Consider the following 20,396-nt stretch of genomic DNA (forward strand, 5'->3'; position numbering starts at 1 on the left):
TTAGAGTATTTTCATTTCTTTATTGCCCTATTCAAGTACTTTTTACACATTAATTGGCTGACCTTCTTACATTTTGATTTGGTTTTTTTTCCCATTATATTGGAGGCACCCAATAACTGTTACATGCCTGTTTGGATACTGAATGACCGGTGCTACTGTAGATTTTCTGCATTCAAAGCTGGGTCTGTGTCCAAATTTTAACAAAATCAGGGCTAATGGACCTGTTTGAAAACCCATGGAAATACATGACAGTCTACAGGCAGCACTGGTCTTTGTTTTGAGGTCTATATACACAGTCTGTAGGAGTCCTGAGGTTTGTGAATGCTGGCAAGAGGCAGCATTTCAGAATATTCTGGTCTTAAGCCTCACTCTGCTCATTACTCATTATCTTTGTGTTTTTAAGTAGGCTGCAGCTTCCTCCACTAGGGAACTTTTGTCTGCATATTCTAAAATTTGGGGTGTTTTGTTATGTGCTTATTTTGGTTTTCTTTGCTTTGGAAGAAAGTTTTGTTTGCCTGTCTCTCTCCCTCCTTTGTCTTTTTAAACGTGCAGTCTGCATGTGACAGTAACTATTTCTTTAATCTTTTGTCTGCATTCAATTAGTTTCCATAATTCCTCCAAACAATTTTCTAACTTTATTCTAAGTTGTTTTTTTTTTTATTAGACTACCACAATATTTTTCCTCTGCTAACAAAGGGTTTGATTGCTTGCTTTTCAGATGCTGAGTGAGAATCTAAGAGGAGAAATGACTGTTGTACCCACAGGAGCCAAGATCTCTTTGAGAGATAGCAAGTTTATTCAAGTGATTGCCAAATCTCTAAGTATCAGCAGCAAGGAGGTATATACTTAAATATTTAAAATTAATATCATCTAAAGCTGTAAACTGAGTTAAATGAGCATAGATTAAAGATGAACAGCAAAGCTGAAAGGAAATTTGAATATGGAGTTAGGGAGAAAGGACACAATGACAATTCTATAACTAAAATGTTTTTAATTAAAAACATATTAACTTTTCTCCCCCCTCTTTGTAGCCCCATTTTGGGATTATTTTCTTGGCTGGCTGGTTGCAATAACAAGCCTCAGACAGATGCTGTAATTCAGGGTATCAATGATATGAAGAAGTGCTTTATATCTTTGTGGTCAAATGTATTGACAGTTCAGAGCAATCAAAATAATAATGAGTAAAACAGCTTAATTGTACATGCAGTCATAGAAGGCTGATACTAAGGAAGCATTACACAAGTGTAATTTGTGGTGTTTAGTCTGTCCCAATTAGAAGTTATAATATAAACATAAATTAGATAATATAGTAATGGTTGTACAAATACTCACTTTTCTCTTGACTTGGGTTTAGGGAAGATGGGATTTTTATTAACTAATGAATACTGAATGTATTCTTTAGTTCTTCTTTAGTAAGCATGAGAAATGGGAGAATATTCAGGGAGCCTAGGAGGCTTGTCAGTATAGGTTTGAAAGTACAGGTGGAGGTTCTCTCCCAGATTTGCCCTAAACTAGGACAACAGGTTACACATTATCTGAGGAATAACATTAATAAAATTGATCCAGTCTTGAGGATATGTTTTTTCCAACTCCCACCAGCACTGTTTCTCTTACTGTACTGATGTGTAGCTGTGGCAGTACAGAGATGGTAATTAGTGTGTGCACCTTAAATGGTTTGTAAAGCTATCAGGTACTTGTAGTGTTGCCAGGGAGGAATACAAATCGTATGGATGTAAGGCTGACAAAATGTAAAATAAATATGAGACTTCTTTCCTTCCAAGAACTAAATGCTACCATTTCTAAATATCCAGATGACTAATTTAGAAACTTTATATGAAAGTAAAACTTCGGTTTTTACAACTTGGGTGTCAATCACATCAGAGGTGAGGCCGATATTAAATGTTTAATTTTATTTGTTTGTCAGGAGTTAGAAGCCGTACGAGATGCATTAATTCCACCTTTGGCTTGTGCTGCAGCTAAACTGGGTGACATAGATGCACTAAGAGCCATAGCAGAAATGGTAATGTAAAATCAACAGTGTGTACAAAACATTAATTTTTAAATAGAACTGTAATTGATGATATGAAGCCATACTCCTGGAAAGTGGCAACCTAAGTTTTAGACTCAAGGTGCTATGATGGTTACAAGTGGTTTCTAGACTTCTTGGTCTTTGCCTTTCAGAACTGGTATGTTCTTGTCCCTCTCTGGTTTTCAGCTGTTTACATTTTCTTTTGAACAGTGAAAATACAGGTAGATTAAAATGTAAGTTCTTATCTGCCAACTTTGGAACATTTTAAAATGATTTGTGCTGCTTTCTTTTTGCTTAACTTTCTTTATACATATTCATAGTATCCACCTTTTGCATGTAAATCTGTCAAGAATAAAAAAAAGAACTTGAAAATTATATTTAAGCAAAACACAGTGCAGTGTTAATTCAGGATTTCTGGCTCTCCCCAAAACTCTGACTTGGGTTATACCCAAAGAAGAAACAGGCATTTCCCTGTAATCTCTTTTCTTTTTTTCCCTCTTTGCCTTGGTTTACCCTACTATTGAGATTTTGGTAATGGATCTCAAGAAACAATAAATATATCTTGAAAGTAAGAATTAACTAAGACAAGAACAATTAGCAGTCTATGGGCACAAAGCTGCTGTATGGTATGCTGTAATAAAGAATATATCTCAGCAGAAAACATGCAGGAGGTGGAATAAATATCTTTATTGGCACTAAAACAACACTGAAAGATAAACTTTTAAGTGTGACAGGCTTAACAATTTGGCGGCAGAATTAAAAAGCGATGTGTACATCCTACTGTGTGACGCTTGCAACAGCATAATGTGCAGCCATTATCTTTTTGGCATGTGAAGGATATGTCCTTTTGTAGGGTGGAAATCTGAGCTGTGGAGACTACGATGGCCGAACTCCACTTCACATTGCAGCCTCTGAAGGGCATTTGCCCTTAGTCGAGTATTTGTTGATGTCTGGCGCGACTGTTTATGCCAGAGACAGATACGGATCTACCCCACTGATGAATGCGATCAAGTTCAGGTAACAATTTATGTACTGCTCTATATAAAGTTTATAAACCTTTTGCCAGTTTGGATTTCAACTCCATCCATCCTGTGTTCTGGTCTTGTCTGGTCTCAGCAGTCATGTGTAAATGACAGCATTTACAGAAAATATCAGCTTATTTCAAAGGATGTGACTAGCCTAAATGAAAAGATTTAAAAAAATAATATGAAATGAAAGCAAATGATGGTTTGCATTGATACACATGCAGAATTTTAGCATAAGGTAATTATTGCTGTCCTCCTGCCAAGACTTTGTCCATAATTTCAGGGCTCCACTCTTTATTTTGAAGCTTCCTTATCAAACAGAGCCAAACTGATCATTCCTTTTGATTGTCAGAAGTGAGAGTGCAGGACCATGGGCTGTCTGTTCTCTTTCTGCCTTTCCCTTTCTCATCAAGACCAGACTGTTTCAGTTAGCATAAAATAAACTCGTAGGTTGACACGTTTTAATCTTCCCCTTCCACCAGTGCTTTCCTGAGTCTCTTGCTGAATGACTGGTTTTTTGATTTTTCCCTTCCACCCACTCATAATTATATGGGATGGTTGCATGGCTCTGCCTGCTTTGTGGATTTCCTCTTCCTGCTGTTATGAGTGTCAGCAGTTCTTGAATGGTAGTCATGGGCTTGCACTTTACTGGTCTCTTCCATGTTGTATAGTCCTAAGGAATGGCCATATCACAGAATATAAAAGTTACCAGTCATCAGAATTTAATTTTCCAAGATTTAGTTTGTATAGCCTGGGGATTCATAGAGCCATTGGTCTTCCAGCATGTTAGAAGCTGCACACCATCTCTCCTTGTCTTTGATCCACTTTCAGCTCCTTATCTCATATTCACACTGTGCTGTGGCAGGAGAAAAGCCATTTTTTTTTTGTAAAAGAGCTCAGAGTGATTGAATTTTCATGGTCTTCGTGGGTGAATGTCCCCAAACATTCCTACAGCTTTCTAATGCTGACAGGTTCACCTGGTCTGTCAAGCTGTAGTTAGCTCCCTGGGGGGTCTGACAGTCCTGGATTATTACCATGGGCTGCAGGAGTAACTTGAAGGCTTCTTCTGTTTCAAAAAGACCAGATGTAGAAAACTCACCAGGCTCTCTGACTGTGAGATCTGGAGTCCAGTGTGGCTGCGCTGTGCTATTGCCATTCCTCCTGCATGGTCCCAAACAGCTTTGTGGCTGTTGCTTTACCTCATGAATATATAAGCTTTGCAGTCTTAAAGCAAAAACAAGCCCAACAGCAAATCAAACAAATAACCTCGGAGTTGAATAGAGGTGGCTGTAGTCCAATGTGAGAAAATGCTAAAGCATTAGATATTATTAGATGTTCCTGCAAATCAGGCACCTACTTTTTTTACCACACCCATCTACCGCCTGAGGAATTTCACATGAGCTTGTTGTTTGGATTCCTCAGAATTGCCACTCCTATATTAGACTCCTGCTATGACTCTTAAGCTCTTCAAAACTGCACACCCATTTTGATGCAGGGAATTGTAAAAGGAAACTACACCATAACCATTTTCAGTTTCTCTTTTTGTTTCTACTGTTGGAATGAGAGGAAGAATTGACTTAGAACTAACCTCATAAATGTGTATTTATGATCTGCTATGTACTCACACTGCATTTCACACTGGTAAGCATATAAAGGAGAATGCTAAAGAGCAGACAGCTGTATATGTATATAATTAGATACCCACTAAAAAGATTTCTGCTACAGAAGTATTTAAATTCTATTTATTAAACACTTGCAAGCTGAAAGTAGAAAGATTATCCTGATAGAAAGTGGCAGAGAGGAAAGGGGTGTGTGGGGAAAACTGATGATAATGAGTACTCAATGCTTTAAACTGTTTAATATTGTAACTTTCTCAATTTTACTGAACATTGCATCAACTTAATCCCATTTTCTGAGAATTAATATTTGTTTAATTGGCATTTAACTGCAATACAGTATCCACTCATCATAAAAATAGCTTTCTTCTAGTCTTTTATATACCATTTCTCAGTATCTTGCCTTTTAACCAGCATGCAACCTGTATAACGATGACTGATTTCTCTCTTCCCTTTATTAATTTGTAAAGATGATCAGGAGTTATGTCTCTTCTTAAAAGCTTCTTAACATAGCACTGTCAGCTGATAGACCAGTGACTTGATTTATGTCAATGATAGTCTCTTAAATTTTTTGACTTTAAGTGACTCTTCCTTTGTTTCTTTCTAAATAAGAAATAAACTACTGCATTTCCGCTTTTTCATTTGTAACTCTACAATTTGCCTGTTGTCTCACCCACTTTATGCATGAAGCTAAACAGACCACTGTTAATTTAGGCCAGTTGTTTGACATATCAAAATAAGTAGCATTCCTTTAATTTCTTACAGCACCCTCAAGGGGTAATTAATTTTCAAAACAATAGAATAATATTTTTTTAATAACAGAAACTCTCTAAGTAGGAAAACATCTTGAATAAAAATTGTTTATATTTTAAGTAGTAAAAGTGCTTCCATTTACTTGTAGAGCAGTGGTAAAAGGTTGAAAATGGGGAGTTGCTCATACAGTGCTGTGAGAACATCTGATTAGAGGTAGTAAAATTACCTCCCACGTAAATATGAATTTAAATACTTGATATTTTGCAAGGTTACATTTACATTACTTCAGGAAATCTAAGAGAGAAAATCTAACCACCACTGACTCCTAGAAGCACACTGAAGCCTGTCCTTATGAGCACAAAATTCCCAGTGATACTGTGCAGAAAACTGAACAAGTGAAACTAAGCTGATCCTGCCATAACCATTCGGGTTGCTAAGGGAGCAAGCATGAAAAAGAATGAAGCCAGTCAAGTTTGGATATACATTACACCTGCATTTCTTTAATGAGAGTTGGTGGAAGGTGTGCACCCTAAGGCCCCAATCCTGCAAACTCTTACATGTGTGTTAATTTCACATGTATGATTCATCCTTTTTGAAGTTGATTCACTTTTAATAAGTGTCTGCCAGGTGAGGGCCTGGGATGATAGGTACTGTACAGAACCTGGATTCCTGTGAATCCAGAGCACTCATGAACTGGTGAGAGTTTGGATGTCTTTACCTGGAACTCAAACTTTGCTCATAGTGCTGAATGTTGAAGACTGCACTAAATCAGATATTCTGCTATTAAATTATTAAGTATTATATTAATATTTTAAAAAAATAAAATTATATTAATACTAATATTAAAATGTTAGTATACACTCAAGTTTTTATGTCCAGTTATCAACAATGGAACCTAGCAGGTAGGAGACATTAGAAACACCTTTTGTCTATTTTTTTTTTCCTTCAGAGAGGGGTGAATAACTAATACTACTAAAAAGCTATCTCAAGTAACATATGCAGAATGATGTTGTTTCTACAGCCTGTGTCTGACAAAGAGCCATGGTTTGATAGGAAAAGGGAGGGTCAGGAACAGCTCAGAGGTGACAGTGGCTTATCAGGTGGGGCTAAAATGAGCATGGAGCTGTGCAAGCCAAGGCTGACATGGGGCTGTTGCCATCTCTCTGCACCTTGAGCTTTGACTGTCCAGCAGTTCTGCTCTTGGTTTTGTGCTGTCACCTTAGAACAGGAATTACATTTGAACTGCTCCCAAGAAGTTTGTGGCTCATGACATCACCTGAACTTCAGATCAGCCCAACTGTGATGCTTGTTAAGCTTTTGTAAAGTCACAGGAGACCAGCACTTAAAGAAACAGTTTCTAAAGACAAATACCTCTCATGCACCTAAGACATAACAGTATCAGAAAATTCACAGCCAGCCTCTTGAGATATGAATAATGCCCTTGTGGTAGGTACAAGACAGCAGAAGTGGTGCTCTGGAGAGGGCTTAAGTTTGTTCAGAATGTAGATAGTGTTTGGGTGCAAGTAGGAACAAGCTGCAGTGCGCCCTGCCTCCCGCATAGTTTTCATGTTGAGTGGTGGGAATGTCAGAGGTGGTCTGTTTGCTTTCTTGGACCGACCTGCATTTCACAGCCACGGTACTAAATCTGACACTTTTAAACTTTGCATTACTGTTTGTCCCTACTCTTCCTCTCCCTTGCACTGTCTTAAACAAGCAGTAGTGCACAGCACTTCTTCCCACTTTACCAAGAAATTGACTTTGAATGACTCATCAGGACATTGCAGTTGTGTTTAGAAATGCTTTATTGTAAGCAGTCAGTTACAATGCTTACAAATTTAATTTCTTTCAAGACACTTTTTTTCTTTCCTTGTTTAAATTTTCTGTATTAAATGAGTGGGGTAAATGATGCCAAATCTGTCTGTAACAAATATCTACATAGCTTCACTCAGAGCAGTAATGGCTGTGTGGTGTGAATGGGATGTGAAGGGCTTTCTGGAGAGATTCTTCCTACCACTAAGGAATGAATAGTTACAACAGGAAGAGAAAACCTGTCTTTTTGCTGGTATCCAAAGATACAGACCTCATAGGTGGAGCACATTGAGGGGTGATACCACACATTACATGCTTTGCAGCCTTTTATCTTTTAGTGCTGTCCCATAGCAAAGCTTTTGTTTTAAAAAATGCTCATTTCACGCTGAGATTTCCTGTATAAGGTGGGAGGGAAATGAGGAACACTTGGAGAGTAAACAGACACTCCCCATGTTCTGTTCAATAGCCAATGAGAGCCTGAGTGAACAGACATGTCCTACTTTAATCTAGTTCAGGTCAAATTTCATTTCAGATAATTACTATTTGTATTAAGACTAAAAAGTTAAAAATTCATACATGTCGAATTTATGCTTCACCATGGATTGAAAAGTAGGAGACTATATTTGCTGGCTCGAGGAGATGCTTGTGGATGACAAGCCATGTTGCAAGGGTCCCACCTGAGAAAATATTTTAGATAACTGAACAAACTTGAGACATGTGCTGTTCTAGAAATGCTTTGCTATGAAGCAAAGGAAGATTTTTTTTTGTTGTTTTTGTTTGTTGGTTTGGTTTTTGTTTGTGGGGTTTTTTTTTGGGTTTTTTTGGCTTTTTTTTGCTGTCAACTGGAACAAAGTACAATTTAAAAAAAAAATAAATCTGTCTCCTAGAGTTAATAACCTGTGTTTGGAAAAGCAAGATGATTCCTATAGCATATGTACAGTTCTTTAGGTAGTTTAGAAACTAAAGATCTTATATGAAGTATATAAGCATATTGAAGATGGAGTTTCCTAAAAACAGGCAGAGGGATTAGGTAAGTAGTTTAGTCCAATTCAAAAATGGAAAGGCCCATGGCTACGACCAAGTGATTAAGCAGAAAGTGTAGGTCAGCTTATATTTTTAATTACTACAGATGATCTTTAAGGTAATTGGTTGGAAAAACTCACATATTTCCTATTAAATGATAAGCCTACCTCATTATTTTGAAATATTATATTATATTATATTATATTATAACAACTTACTTAAAATAGGAACTATAAAACTATTCCTGGTCTGCTAGGTCATCATACTCTTTCTGGAGAAAAAAAACTGTATTTTGATTTGTAAATTAGGTCAGTTGTTTAACAGAGGAGCATTCTGTCATCTCCTTTTCAAACCTAGTTCTGAACCTTCCATAGGTTAGCTATGAAAAATGTATTTTGCAGATTTTTTACTTGTCATGTTATTTTGTACCCACAATAGTAACTTTAGAGAGCAGTCTTTCCACAGAGTTTCTTAAACATCTACCTAAGGTGTAGGTGTTGGCTGGTAGTGCCATTTTCCCCTTTATATCAAAGGAAAGGACAAGAAAGACCTCCTAAAGTCTCCAGGTAGAAATGAATAATAAAGGTATTGGGAGGAGGAAGTTAGGAAAATACGTGCTTTTGACAGAGGTTCATAAGAATACTTACCATCATTTTGAAGCCCTAAAAATCTGACTACCTTCTCCATTAATGTAAAGATTCATTGCTTATCTGCAAGACACAATGTTTTATTTAAGACTGATATATATGTGCATTGTTTTCTTTAAAATACAGGAATTATGCTATGTGATAAATATTCTCCCTGTTTGCATGTATTTCAGTTACTAATATTTCTACTGTTAAATTAAACTAGTACTAAGACTAAGATATTAAGAATTCTTGGAAGAGAAGGGTACATATCTCTTTTTAGAGCTGAACTTAACACTTTCTTGAGCTTAGTGTGTGAATAAGTTTTTGAGAGGAAAGGAAGCTCTGTTTACTGCATCTGTCACCTTGGAAAACATTCATTGGTTCTATGATTGTGGAAAAGAGAATGCAAGAACTTTCACTGACTGTTTGTGTATATGACAATGTTGGATTCAGGGGGGAAAAAAGCCCCTCCAGGTCCAGTCACTTTCTCATTTATTTTTATTCCTCTCATAAAGGCATATACCAGTGATTAACTTGTTACGAGAAACAGGAGCACACCTTTCAAGCCATGACTTGGAGGATGTTGGAACAATACTCTGCAGGTAAACGTGATATATGAGGTGGTCCTAAAATGGGTGTGAAGTGGGATGTTTTTTTTAGAGGAGACTCAAAAAAGGAGCACTTTCAATAAACAGTTGGGTCCCTGGCACATGAAGGGGCTCTTTCTGTGATAGATGGCAAGAAAACAAGAAAGGCAAGAAGTTGAAGTGATGAAATTAAGAATCAACTGTTTCAAAGCACCAATAACCAAGAGAGTTCCAAAGCAGAGAGAGCTGTGGGGATAAGTGAGCTGGAAGGAAATAAATACCCCATTTCTCCCCAAGGTCTCTTACTGAGGAATGGTGAAAAGAAGCTGTTCAAGGTATGATTTTGTAGCATCTCTCTTAAAAATAAAGCTGCACAAAATGTATCATTTTCATTGTCTTAAAGTCCACTTTTCAGTTATATTGGAATGGCTTCTAACTAGTATGTAGTATTGTTCTTAAAAATAACTAAATCAAATAGACAAATAGGTTTAACCCCAAAACTTGTGAACTGCTGCTCACCATCACTGTATTTAATTTTAAGAGGATATAATTATCTTAGAGATGGCTTTCCATACAGTTACTTTCAATATATAACAAAGTGGATATGTGTTATAAAAAGAAATAGATGTTTGATTTCATTTTTCCAGTACTGGTTGTGAATTACAAATTACTCTGAAAAATGTGAGAAGGTTCCATGTATTTCCAGATATTACTTGTAATTTTTACTTCATTTCCTTTTCTCTTTTCTTCTGAAAAATGAACAAAAAACCCCTGAGCACTGGCCTTAATATCAGAACTTGGCAGGAAATCGTGAGACTTGCAGGGACCAGCCAGTGCTGTATAATGTCTACAAAACAAGGTCAAGGCAAAGCTTATGTGTATTCTGTGTAGAGACTGGACTCTGTCCTTGGAGTAATTCTGGAATTAAGGAACACTGTCTGGAGTGTTTCCATTGTCATAACATGCTCTGAGGAGATTGGTTAATAAGGCTTTTACCATGGAGTAATATGCATTTCCCGGGGCACTGCAGGTGATAGGACAGAACTAAACCCTCGATTTGTGCAGTTTGCCTCTACCAAAAGGTTTAGGGAATGACATTCCTCTGCAAATAAATTGGCCCCTTGCTCAGTCCTGGTGGCACGTGCAGAACCAGTTTGGCTGGCTGACCTGGCAGTAATATGTTCAAAACCAAAAAGCCAAGAAGAGGAAAATGGTTCACACAAAATAACAAAACGGGGTTCTTATGCAGCTTGTTATAGCTTTTTAGGGATCACTGTGCACCTGGATCTGTATGGCCTCTACCAGGAGCAGAGCCAGGCAGTGGTCAGGCTTCAAGGCAGTGCTGAAGCGGCTGCTCCTACCCTCCTCCTCTGCTGTTTTAGAGGGCCTGGCATACTCATTTCTAATAAAGCGGACTGTTTCCACAGAGCATTACTCAGCTACCTATAAGATACTAAATCTGAGGTGCTGGTGTTTGTCCTCTTGCCAAAATTTCTCTGATACTTCTGCAGTGTCCTCAGATGAACTTGCTGATACACTCATTGTTCCAGCATGCTCACTTCTCTGTCCTCTCTCTTGTTTTAAGCCCCCTCTTTGCAGGCACTGGCACCTTCATGGCAGTCAACATGGCCACATGGTCAAGCTGCTTATAGAACAAGCTGTTCATAACATCTCCCCTCTGTCTAATTTGAAGTATTTTCCTACATTTCTTCTATCTTGTAATGTGCCTTAAGCTGCAATTTCTACCAGTCTGAATTTTTCACCAAGGAAATATGTCAAGTTCTTGGGGTTTAGAAAGATAAAGCTGCTTGCTTTCTGATAAGCATTGTGTTTCTGCACTTATCTAACTTAACTTTTTCCCCCATGCACTTCTCTCTGAATTAAACTATAAGCATGTTTTCCTTCTTTGCTACCTACCAATCCTCAGACTGTTATGAAAGACAATAAGTAGTGATTTTAATGTTCTAATAGTCTCTTTGCCTCCTTCTGTTTAGACTAGTGATTTTAGAATAGAATAGAATAGTTCACTTGGAAGATTATGGAGATAAAATAAAAATAAATATGTTCCTTTGACATTGGTGATGTTTGAGAGGGAAAGGAGTACCAGCCAGAACTGAAGGTTGGACAGTATCAGTGGGAACTCTTGTGTAGGAAGTAGAGATGCACATAGTTATTAAATCTTTCATGGTTTCATTTGCTGGTGTCTTTTTTAAAGTGAGAGGTGTTAGTCTGGTTTTAGAATTACTTTGTTGATGTTTGGTATCTGGTTCATGGCTTTGTTTCGAAATGAGATCTCAGTGTTAGTAATCTGTTAAAAATGTCAAGAGTATCTTCTCATATTGCAGTAGTATTGTCATCTGTCTGAAAAACCAAACCATGATGAGATAAATTGGGACACTCAGACTTATTCTAAAAGCTTCTGGACTTCTGGAATTGGTAAACAGTTGATTTGTGTTTGTTTTTTAAAGGAAAACGAGGCTGTATAGAATGGAGGCACTTCAAGTCTGTACTTCACAAAATTAAACAGAGGCATAAAGCCAAATCAGCTTTCTCATATTCTTAGATTTCATAAAATTATATGATATGGTATGATATATACAAGGATGCAGCCTTTCAAAATCACTGCCTTTCAGAATAAGATGCCTCTTCAATTTCACATAAAGAGAGGGTAAGACTGGGGAAGGAGGGTAAATATGCCTCTGCAGGAACAAGGACCAAGCTTCTACTGCTTGCTGTCTTTCAAAAAGTCTGTCTGAGCTGAGAGAGATGTGGAGACACAAGCTAAGAACAGCACTCCCAAATGTGTTCAGGACAGAGCAATCCATGCCTTGTGCTGGACTTCTTTTTTTTCCCCTTTGGATGTTCATCTTAAAAAAAATAAAAATATTTTTTCTCTTCTGTCAAGGTGATGATACACCAGAAAAAAAGAAAGTCTGCCCTCATTACTTTATATAGACACAGAAAAAAGACAATTGCTGATAAAGCACAGTTTTGTGTCCAAGGGAAAGATGAAATCCTAGTACATGAAGAGGCAGGAGGGAACCCCAAGATGTCATTTCACTGTACTTTTTACTTCCCAAATCTTCAACTGCATTGGCCCTTGTCCTTATAAACCTTCTGAGACCTGACAAGCTTTGTCCCCTGGCAATAACAGAGCACCCCTTAAACTGCAGCTTGATGTTGGTGTGATTGGAGGCACAGACAGCACTGCCACTATTCTTGATATCTTAGCTTTGTCATCATCATGGCTACATTAGCCCTGCTGAAACTGTGAACTGGATACATAGTATTTTTTCTGAATGCAAGAGTACTGATAGGCAGGATGCCTGTGATTATCTGCTGTCAAAGGTATCAGTCAGAGTTTAGTGAACTGTGGTAGACAGTTCTTTATCAACAAAGCAGGCTTTAAATATCCAGGTAAGTGTATGTTGAAGATATCTTTATTCCATTTCATTATATAACAGTAATGGACTTGCTGCTTAGAGGTTGCACTTGTAGTAAGAATTGCTGGCATAAATATCTTTGAGACAAATACAGAGCCAGGGTTCCTGTGGTGTAAATTGAGAAGTCCTCTGTATATATTTTAGTATATGAAGTACACTTACTGTGTATAAAGGAAATCCAGCTGTGTATGGCTTGACTGTAGAAATCTGTATTTGGAGAAAATGTTTTGTGGTGCTCCTGATGATAATCAATCTAGTAAATAGTAGATATCTTCTATTTGGACTGGTATATAAATTTTCTCACAAGCTATATCACCTTTTGATCTCATCATGGTCCCTGCAGAATAAAGTTCTCACTGGATCAGTAAATGGCTGCTACAAAATTGAAGATGCTTCTGTGTATTTGGATTGCTCTAATGTCACGGAAGGAGATCACAGTTTTGACCTCTGCAGCGAGGGTTAAAATTGCTCTTTCTGAATAGGTCCTGCTAATGGGCAGTAATTTTCCAGTAAGTGCAGGCATCCTTGTTTGTTGCTTACAGAGATATAGCTGAGGTGCCCTGGTTATGTAGGTTGGTAATATTTCTGGAAGTCTGAAACCAAAGTGGTTTCCTTGTTGCACGTGGCTGAACGATGCCATTCTGTTTGGCAAATACAATGTGCTCTCCTGTCCAGTGTTGGTGATGCTCAATAACCCTCTAGGTAGGCTTTTTGTTTCCTCCTTAGCCTGTGATCTTACAGTGTTAACAGCAAGAGACTGGTCTTTGTAAATAAAGATAGTTAATGTGTTTCAGAAGTGGCTGCTAAGTGATTTCTTTGCTTTACTAATGCTTTCACTTTTTCTTTACTAATGCTCACCTGTTTCCTGCAGATTCCTTACCAACCTCCCTATGAGCTTCCTGTTGGACCTCCTTTGCTTTTCTCTGTTTCCTTATTGCTTCTGATGGGCCTTTTCTTTTGTTATGGCAATTTTCATTAATGATTTATTGATCCTTTCCTTCAAGATTCCAGACTGAAGCACTGTTAAACCTCTTAGTACTCACTACCACTTCCCTCTCTCCCAATGGCCTCAGCTGTAGGTCACCTGAGGGTTGCATGGAGGAACACAGATGGAGACCATTTGCTTTCCCTTTTCATGCCCAGCCTCTGGGACTGTTGCAATTAGAGGTGTCCACTCCCCTGAAAACATATTTTCAGATCCTTAAGTGATCTAATCAACAACTTAGTGATTTCAACTTAGCAGAGAAGTGAATGTTGCAGCCCTGCTTTCATGGTTTCTTCCATTACTGCCCCTTGTATCTTGAGTCTTCTCGTCTGCCTGGCCTGGTCATCACCCCCAGGAGCTGATCACCATCTCCATCCCTGCTGCCAGCACAGTGCTTGTCAGCCACAGCAAGCTCTGGTTAAGGCAGAAAACTCTGAACTTAATAATGCTGGGGAGGTTTCCCCTCTCTTAGTGAGATTCAACCTCAATGATTATCAGCAGGGTTCTGCTGAAACTGTCTGCAAGCTCCTGGCAAGCTCAGGTCTGAAGCCTCACAGATGCTGCTAACCTGAAAAGACTGAAGGTCATCCTCCCAACCTTCCCATCAGTTCAGCCTGTCTTCAGGCTTGGTACAGACTGGCATGATTTTACATGTGTACAGGCTCTTAGCTGTTTTACCAAAATGAGAGTTAAAAATAAACTTTAAGTATTGTGGATGGGACTACCAGCAGATGTGCAAAGAAATAACCCAGTGTGCATTCCTCTGAAAACTTTAACTTATTTGTATAGGATTCATTCTGATCCTTTCTATTACTTGTTATATGTGGCAGGCAGAGGTTGAAAAGCTTTGAAAAAGCTTTTTTCTTTTTTTTTTGTTTGCTGCCCATTTAAATTCTACAAATTGTTTTGTGAAACTCAAATATAGCTTTGTTACTGTCCAAATAATATCACATAAATGTACTTAATATCACAACTACTGATAGCAAACACAGTTATGCAAGCTTGTGAAGGGGGTTTCTTAGGGATTTTAAATAAGTCCTGTGGTTTGGTAGCACATCGGCTTGTGCTCTCACTCAGCTGCATCTTGATTTAGCCATTTCCCTCCCCCCAACTCATTTCATGAGATAAATATTGTGTTGTGAAATATGAAACTGCCTGACTTTTTTTTCCCCTTTGGTCATAGTCACACCCACAATGTGAAACTAGCCTGTTGTAAGTACTTATAGCACAGCCCTAAATTTAAGGAACTGATTCATCAAGCTGTGTTGCTTGCTCAGCTGTTCAACGCTGTTGTAATAGTGTTCCTTACCTTTCTACCCTGGCAGCCATGTTGAGCCTGGTTCAGCCTTCACCTGCTGAGCTCACTGACAGGACCTCGGAGCTCACTGAAATTAACTGAAAAATTGAGAAACAATATTAATTATTCTTTTTTCAGCCTTGCAGCTAAAGGTGATACGGATGGGCTGCATGCCTGGTACCTGGCTGGTGCAGACCTGGAGCAAACCGGTTATGATGGCAGGAATCCCCTACAAGTAGTAAGTGTCCATATGGCTGTGCTGCCTTGGTGTGCTAGCTGAGTAATAACACATGCTTTTGGATAATATTAATTTGGGAAAAATTTATGTTGGACTATAAACTGGATTAGAATTTGTTGCAAACTCAAATCTGGTGCTGTTGTGAGAATTTTCTCATCTATGTCAGATGAATTAAAATTTAAATTGGATTTTAATTATTTTGTGGTAATGTAGTCTTAATTCCCACAAGTGAGTATTTGCATATCCTGGTACACAGGATGACAGAATTTACTCATGTTTCTACTTACAGGCAGAGGCTACAGGACAGAAGGAGGTTCTTGACTTCCTTAGACAAAAGCAATAAGAAAGGTAAGATTTTGTTCTCAGGTGCTGGAGTTCTGAAATGTATCATCAGCACAAGTATGAAGAGGGATGTTGTATTTAAGCCCTAGTACACCCTGGGACAACTGGGTTCATCTGCTGTCCCTGTCTTGGTTTCTCATTTGACTCTGAGTACTTAAATCCTTCTTTGTAGAGTGAAGCTAATATTTATTATTCTTTCTGCCTGAACCTGGAAATGCTTTTTTGTGCGTTCCACAGGGTAGTTCTGAACTTGGTTGGGAATGTAAAAGCTACTAAAATAAAACCAGAGGGCAACAATGTGATGTTCCATCAGCCTGTTGCAATAAAAGGCTCCTATGTCTTGCCTGCATTGGAGAGGAAATGCCTTTTCTCAGGCACATTGGCCAGGTCTGGCTCTCAGGGTGCTGTGCCCCAGCACAGGAGCATTCCCTTCCTCAGGACAGCTGCATAGCCACCACAGCCATTCAGGAGGGGCCACTGTGCCACCTGCAGCATCTCCACTTGGCCTCTCCTTGTGGCTTTTAATAGAGCACCCTAAACCAGACAATCTCCTGGTGTTACATCGTCAACCACATGGGAAACATGTGCCAGACCTGCCACAGACCGGAGTTAGCTGTACTCCACATGTGGACTGCAGAAAGCTCTGTCACAGAGAGCTGTGCCCAGGGGCTGCTCCTGCTCTGGACACAGGACATGACAGTGCCACAGCCTCCCTCTTCCTCAGGCCGCAGAGGCAGCTGCGCAGTTGTGCCTGACATGAATCCCTTCTGTGCTGCCATCATCCAAGGTGTGTTTCCCTGGCCCTGTGTGTGTGTGCCTCATGTTCAGAGCATCAGATCTGACAAGTCTCTCTACAGGGAACTTGTTGGGGCATTTGACCTTCTCCACTGCTGTGCTGTAACTGGAAGCATTTAAAACACGCATCTTTCATTTCTCAGAGCTCTTTTCTGATGCAATACATTGTTGATCTAGTTTTCTCCAATATATTGGCAAGTCTAATCCAAATTTAAATATTGGGAGGAGACGATCTCCTTTATTTATTAAAATTAGCACAAAATATAGTTAAAGGTTCTGCTGCATTGATGGTTATCTGGCCACTTGTGCATCCCGTTTGAGAGATGTTAGTGGGGACTGCAACTGTAATTTTTTATTTTCTCTGTACTGGTTTAAATTAATGAAGGACACAATCAGGCAGATTTCTTTACTTTTCTTTAAAGTTTTGGGGTTTTCTTTGATTCTACCCGATATAGAAGGATTAGATACAATCACAATGTAAATGGAAGTTTCCCAGCAGTCAGGATAGCAATGCTAAAATACTTTTAGAATGTGAGTTATGCTTCAAAGGCATTTCCATTTTCATTGAAATACATCTGCAAGAATCATTTTTCCTTTGTAAGTGGGTAGTGAATGTGTTAAATCCTCAACTCCTCCATGGATCACCTCATAATTCCTTTGGACTGAGACACCAGTAGTGTAGGCGGTCTGAAGGAAGTCTTCAGCACTGCGTGAGAACTGGCTTGGCAGGCTACAGGGTAAGCTGTTCTCAGGAAGGCTTTGGATACTGCCTAGTTCTAAACATCCATTCTCTCTTTCTACAGGGGCTGTAGAAGATGGTCACTCCTCATCAGGAATACCAGCTTGAAGCATTAATGGTGTTAAGCCATTATGGGAGGAAAAGAGGAAAGGAACAATGGTAGCGCTGCTTGGGGCATACAGGAAAGCTACAGCTTAGAAAAATTCTTTATTTAGGATTGCACTGATTGTCTAAAAATAATTTGCTGCCTTTATTTTTTAATCACTTTTCTGGAAAGAATTTTTTTTAGGCAAGTGAGGTTGGAATGCATGGCTGTTCCTGTTACAAGTTCTGATTTTAAAGAGGCCTTTTGAATGTTCTTACGTTAAACCTCTGAGGACAGTATTGCAGGCATAGCAAATGGAAATACTGTGGTGAATTCATACCAAGGAAAAACAGTGGATTGTGCATTTCTGGGTTTCAACTAATAAAATCTCTGAGGAACAATGTTGATTTCACTTTGTCTGTTTTTTTGCAATGACTTTTATCACTCCAGCTGCAATTACAGCAATTGTGAGTGTCAGTGCAAACAATTGAATCAGTCATGGGCATCTGCCTGCAGTTGTGTACTGATCTTCACCAATGTGTCACTATAAACCCTCACTTGAAATGAGTAGGAGGCAGATGCCATAAAGCATGTTTGTGGGACTGCCTGAGTGAATTGATTGTTTTGTTTCTAATAGCATCTTTCCCACATCCTGACCGGAATATAATCAAGATTGCTACATGCTGGACTCATAATTCTTTGGACTGTAAATGGGATCTCAGTATTAACAGACCCCAAGTTAAAAGTCCCAACACTTTCAGACTAAATAAAGAAGGTGATATGTATGTTCACAGCTGTGTCTGCCCTAGAATATATAAACATAGGGAATACTTCAGGCAAATGCATATATTGGAGATGGCAACTTTTACTTTCACCTACAGCTTCTGCAGTAATCTGTGTGGATTTTCTATCTGCTGCATCTGAAGGGAATCTTTGAAGTGCAGATAGTTTTTTCTTTTTCCTCTTTACACTACTCAACCTTCCCACAGCTATTCTTATCATGGAGAAAAGCTGCAAGGACTACTTGCTGAGCCTGTATTAAAAGATTCCCAAGGTATACTGCATGTCAGATCACACCAAAACAAGGGAACTGTGCATGCAGTCTGAGACAATGCTATATACACTCCAGTTAAAAACAAAACCACAAAAATACTTGATTAATGTGAAGAGTAGTGCACATCTTCACTATGGTCACAAAAATCGCAACTAAGCTGTCTCGTTATTATATAATTGATATTGCATAGCAATTAACATGTTTTAGATTGAATAAAATGAATACAAAATTAAATAAATAAGATTAACATCAAAAATCAGGCATCAAATTTGTCATATTTTTTGGTGTCTTATCTGTAAATGCATTAAGTTGATGTATGTAGCAAAGTAATGTTTGTGAATTTTTTTTGATCAGGAGTAAAATCATGCACAGATTCTTCTTTCTGTGGTGTTCAGAACTATTATCTTGCCTCATCAATAGTCCTGATGCACTGAACCAGACAATCCTTTAATAAAGTTCTCCACAAGTGACTTTCTTGGTATTAGGATATTTTATATTTTTTAATTATTCTCAGATGCCATCATTTTTTCACAAGAGCATCCATTTTTTATTTCTGTACCAAAATGACTGCAGCACAGACAGAAGCACCAATATTTTCTTCATACTTTTCAATAAAGGCTCATCTGATCTACAGAAAACTTTCTAAACAGTAATATATTTCCAAAATATCCATCTATAGTACAAAAAATACTTTTGAATAAAAAATTATATTCTGGTGTGAACTACTGAAATAATAGGTCTCAACAGTAAAACTGAAGGAGAGGGAAGAAAACAGCCAACCATTTTGGTCCTGCATATAAGCCAGGTAAAGACATTAAGTACAACATTTTGTGATGTGATCCAGTAAGAAGACTTTTAATTAGAAGCTCATAAAACTAAAATTAAATGGTTTAGGTCATGTTTAAAGTAAGAATAAAGCAGTATTAGCTACTTTACAGAAATACATATCTTATTAATATGTCATCTTGCCTAAGAGTGTTCCTGCCACTTTCTAGAAAATTTATGACTTGCTTTATAAATAAACCGGTGGATTTTAATGGCAGACATATGAATGCAAATTTAATGTTTATCTGAGAAAGAGCTGGACCTTTTTTATATATGTCAGAATTTCATCCAGGAACTGTTAACAGTCTACAAGTGTTAAGAGAAACTTAGCATAACTTAAACGTACAGGATGCTGTGACAAGAATCACCCAATCAAGGCCAGAAGCTTCAGCTCTTGACTCAATGTTGGAGATGAACTTCAGTAACATTTTGGAGATTCTGTGTTGTCTTGTTCATCTACTACACCCTTTTGCTTCATGCTGGTGATTTAATAATCATAATTATACTCTCTGTGATAACTCCCAGTCTTATGATGAATCTATTTGTGTGTAGTAACCCTTAAGTTTTGCATAGTTATTGCTCAAAAGTAAAATCTAAATATTAGTAAGGAATAAAATTGTTCCTATTTGTTTCTACCTATTTGTTTCAGTTACTGTAAGCAGCAGAGTGTCTTTTATTAGTTAAAGTATGCTAGACATCCCAGAGGCAGCTTAGTTGTTTTAAACATCCTAGTTTTTCTCCTTCAGCTCATTCCTGAAAAGATCCAATACACTCTTCTTTTTATCCAGCAATCTTCTCAGGAAAGGGCTGCAGATTAAACAGCCATACAAGGCTATGGGTATTCCAAACACACTCATTCCATTGCCAGGACTAACTGTGGGTCCATTTCATAACTCTTCAAACAGTTCAGTTCCAGATACCCATGATGTGCATGTACCCTTCCATAGCGATATCCAGCTGCAGTTTGGGAGATCATCTGCACTGTGAGGATCATCTGTAGATCTGTGTTTGGTGTACACATTGAAATGACATGGTGGAAGCTGGATAAAGTTACATTTGGGGGTTTGGATTTGGCTTAGTTTTTTGGTTTTGTTTTTTTTTTTTTTTTTGTGTAGAAAAGCT

General features: G+C 38.2%; 1 protein-coding gene across 1 annotated transcript in view; it reads left to right on the plus strand.

Moving 5' to 3' along the window:
* The window catches only part of ASPG (asparaginase), a 44,364-nt gene extending 26,568 nt beyond the window's left edge, over positions 1 to 17,796 (plus strand). Inside the window, exons 10-16 of the mRNA XM_005520086.3 lie at positions 719 to 838; positions 1,925 to 2,020; positions 2,883 to 3,046; positions 9,400 to 9,486; positions 15,335 to 15,434; positions 15,724 to 15,782; positions 17,375 to 17,796. Coding sequence (XP_005520143.1) covers positions 719 to 838; positions 1,925 to 2,020; positions 2,883 to 3,046; positions 9,400 to 9,486; positions 15,335 to 15,434; positions 15,724 to 15,777 — 621 coding nt within the window. The 3' untranslated portion in view covers positions 15,778 to 15,782; positions 17,375 to 17,796. The remainder of the gene's footprint in view (positions 1 to 718; positions 839 to 1,924; positions 2,021 to 2,882; positions 3,047 to 9,399; positions 9,487 to 15,334; positions 15,435 to 15,723; positions 15,783 to 17,374) is intronic.
* The last annotated feature ends 2,600 nt before the right edge of the window (positions 17,797 to 20,396 follow it).

This window comes from Pseudopodoces humilis, chromosome 7, assembly GCF_049639895.1.
Source record: "Pseudopodoces humilis isolate 2021_Gansu_Grassland_sample_001 chromosome 7, ASM4963989v1, whole genome shotgun sequence".
Taxonomy (NCBI): domain Eukaryota; kingdom Metazoa; phylum Chordata; class Aves; order Passeriformes; family Paridae; genus Pseudopodoces; species Pseudopodoces humilis.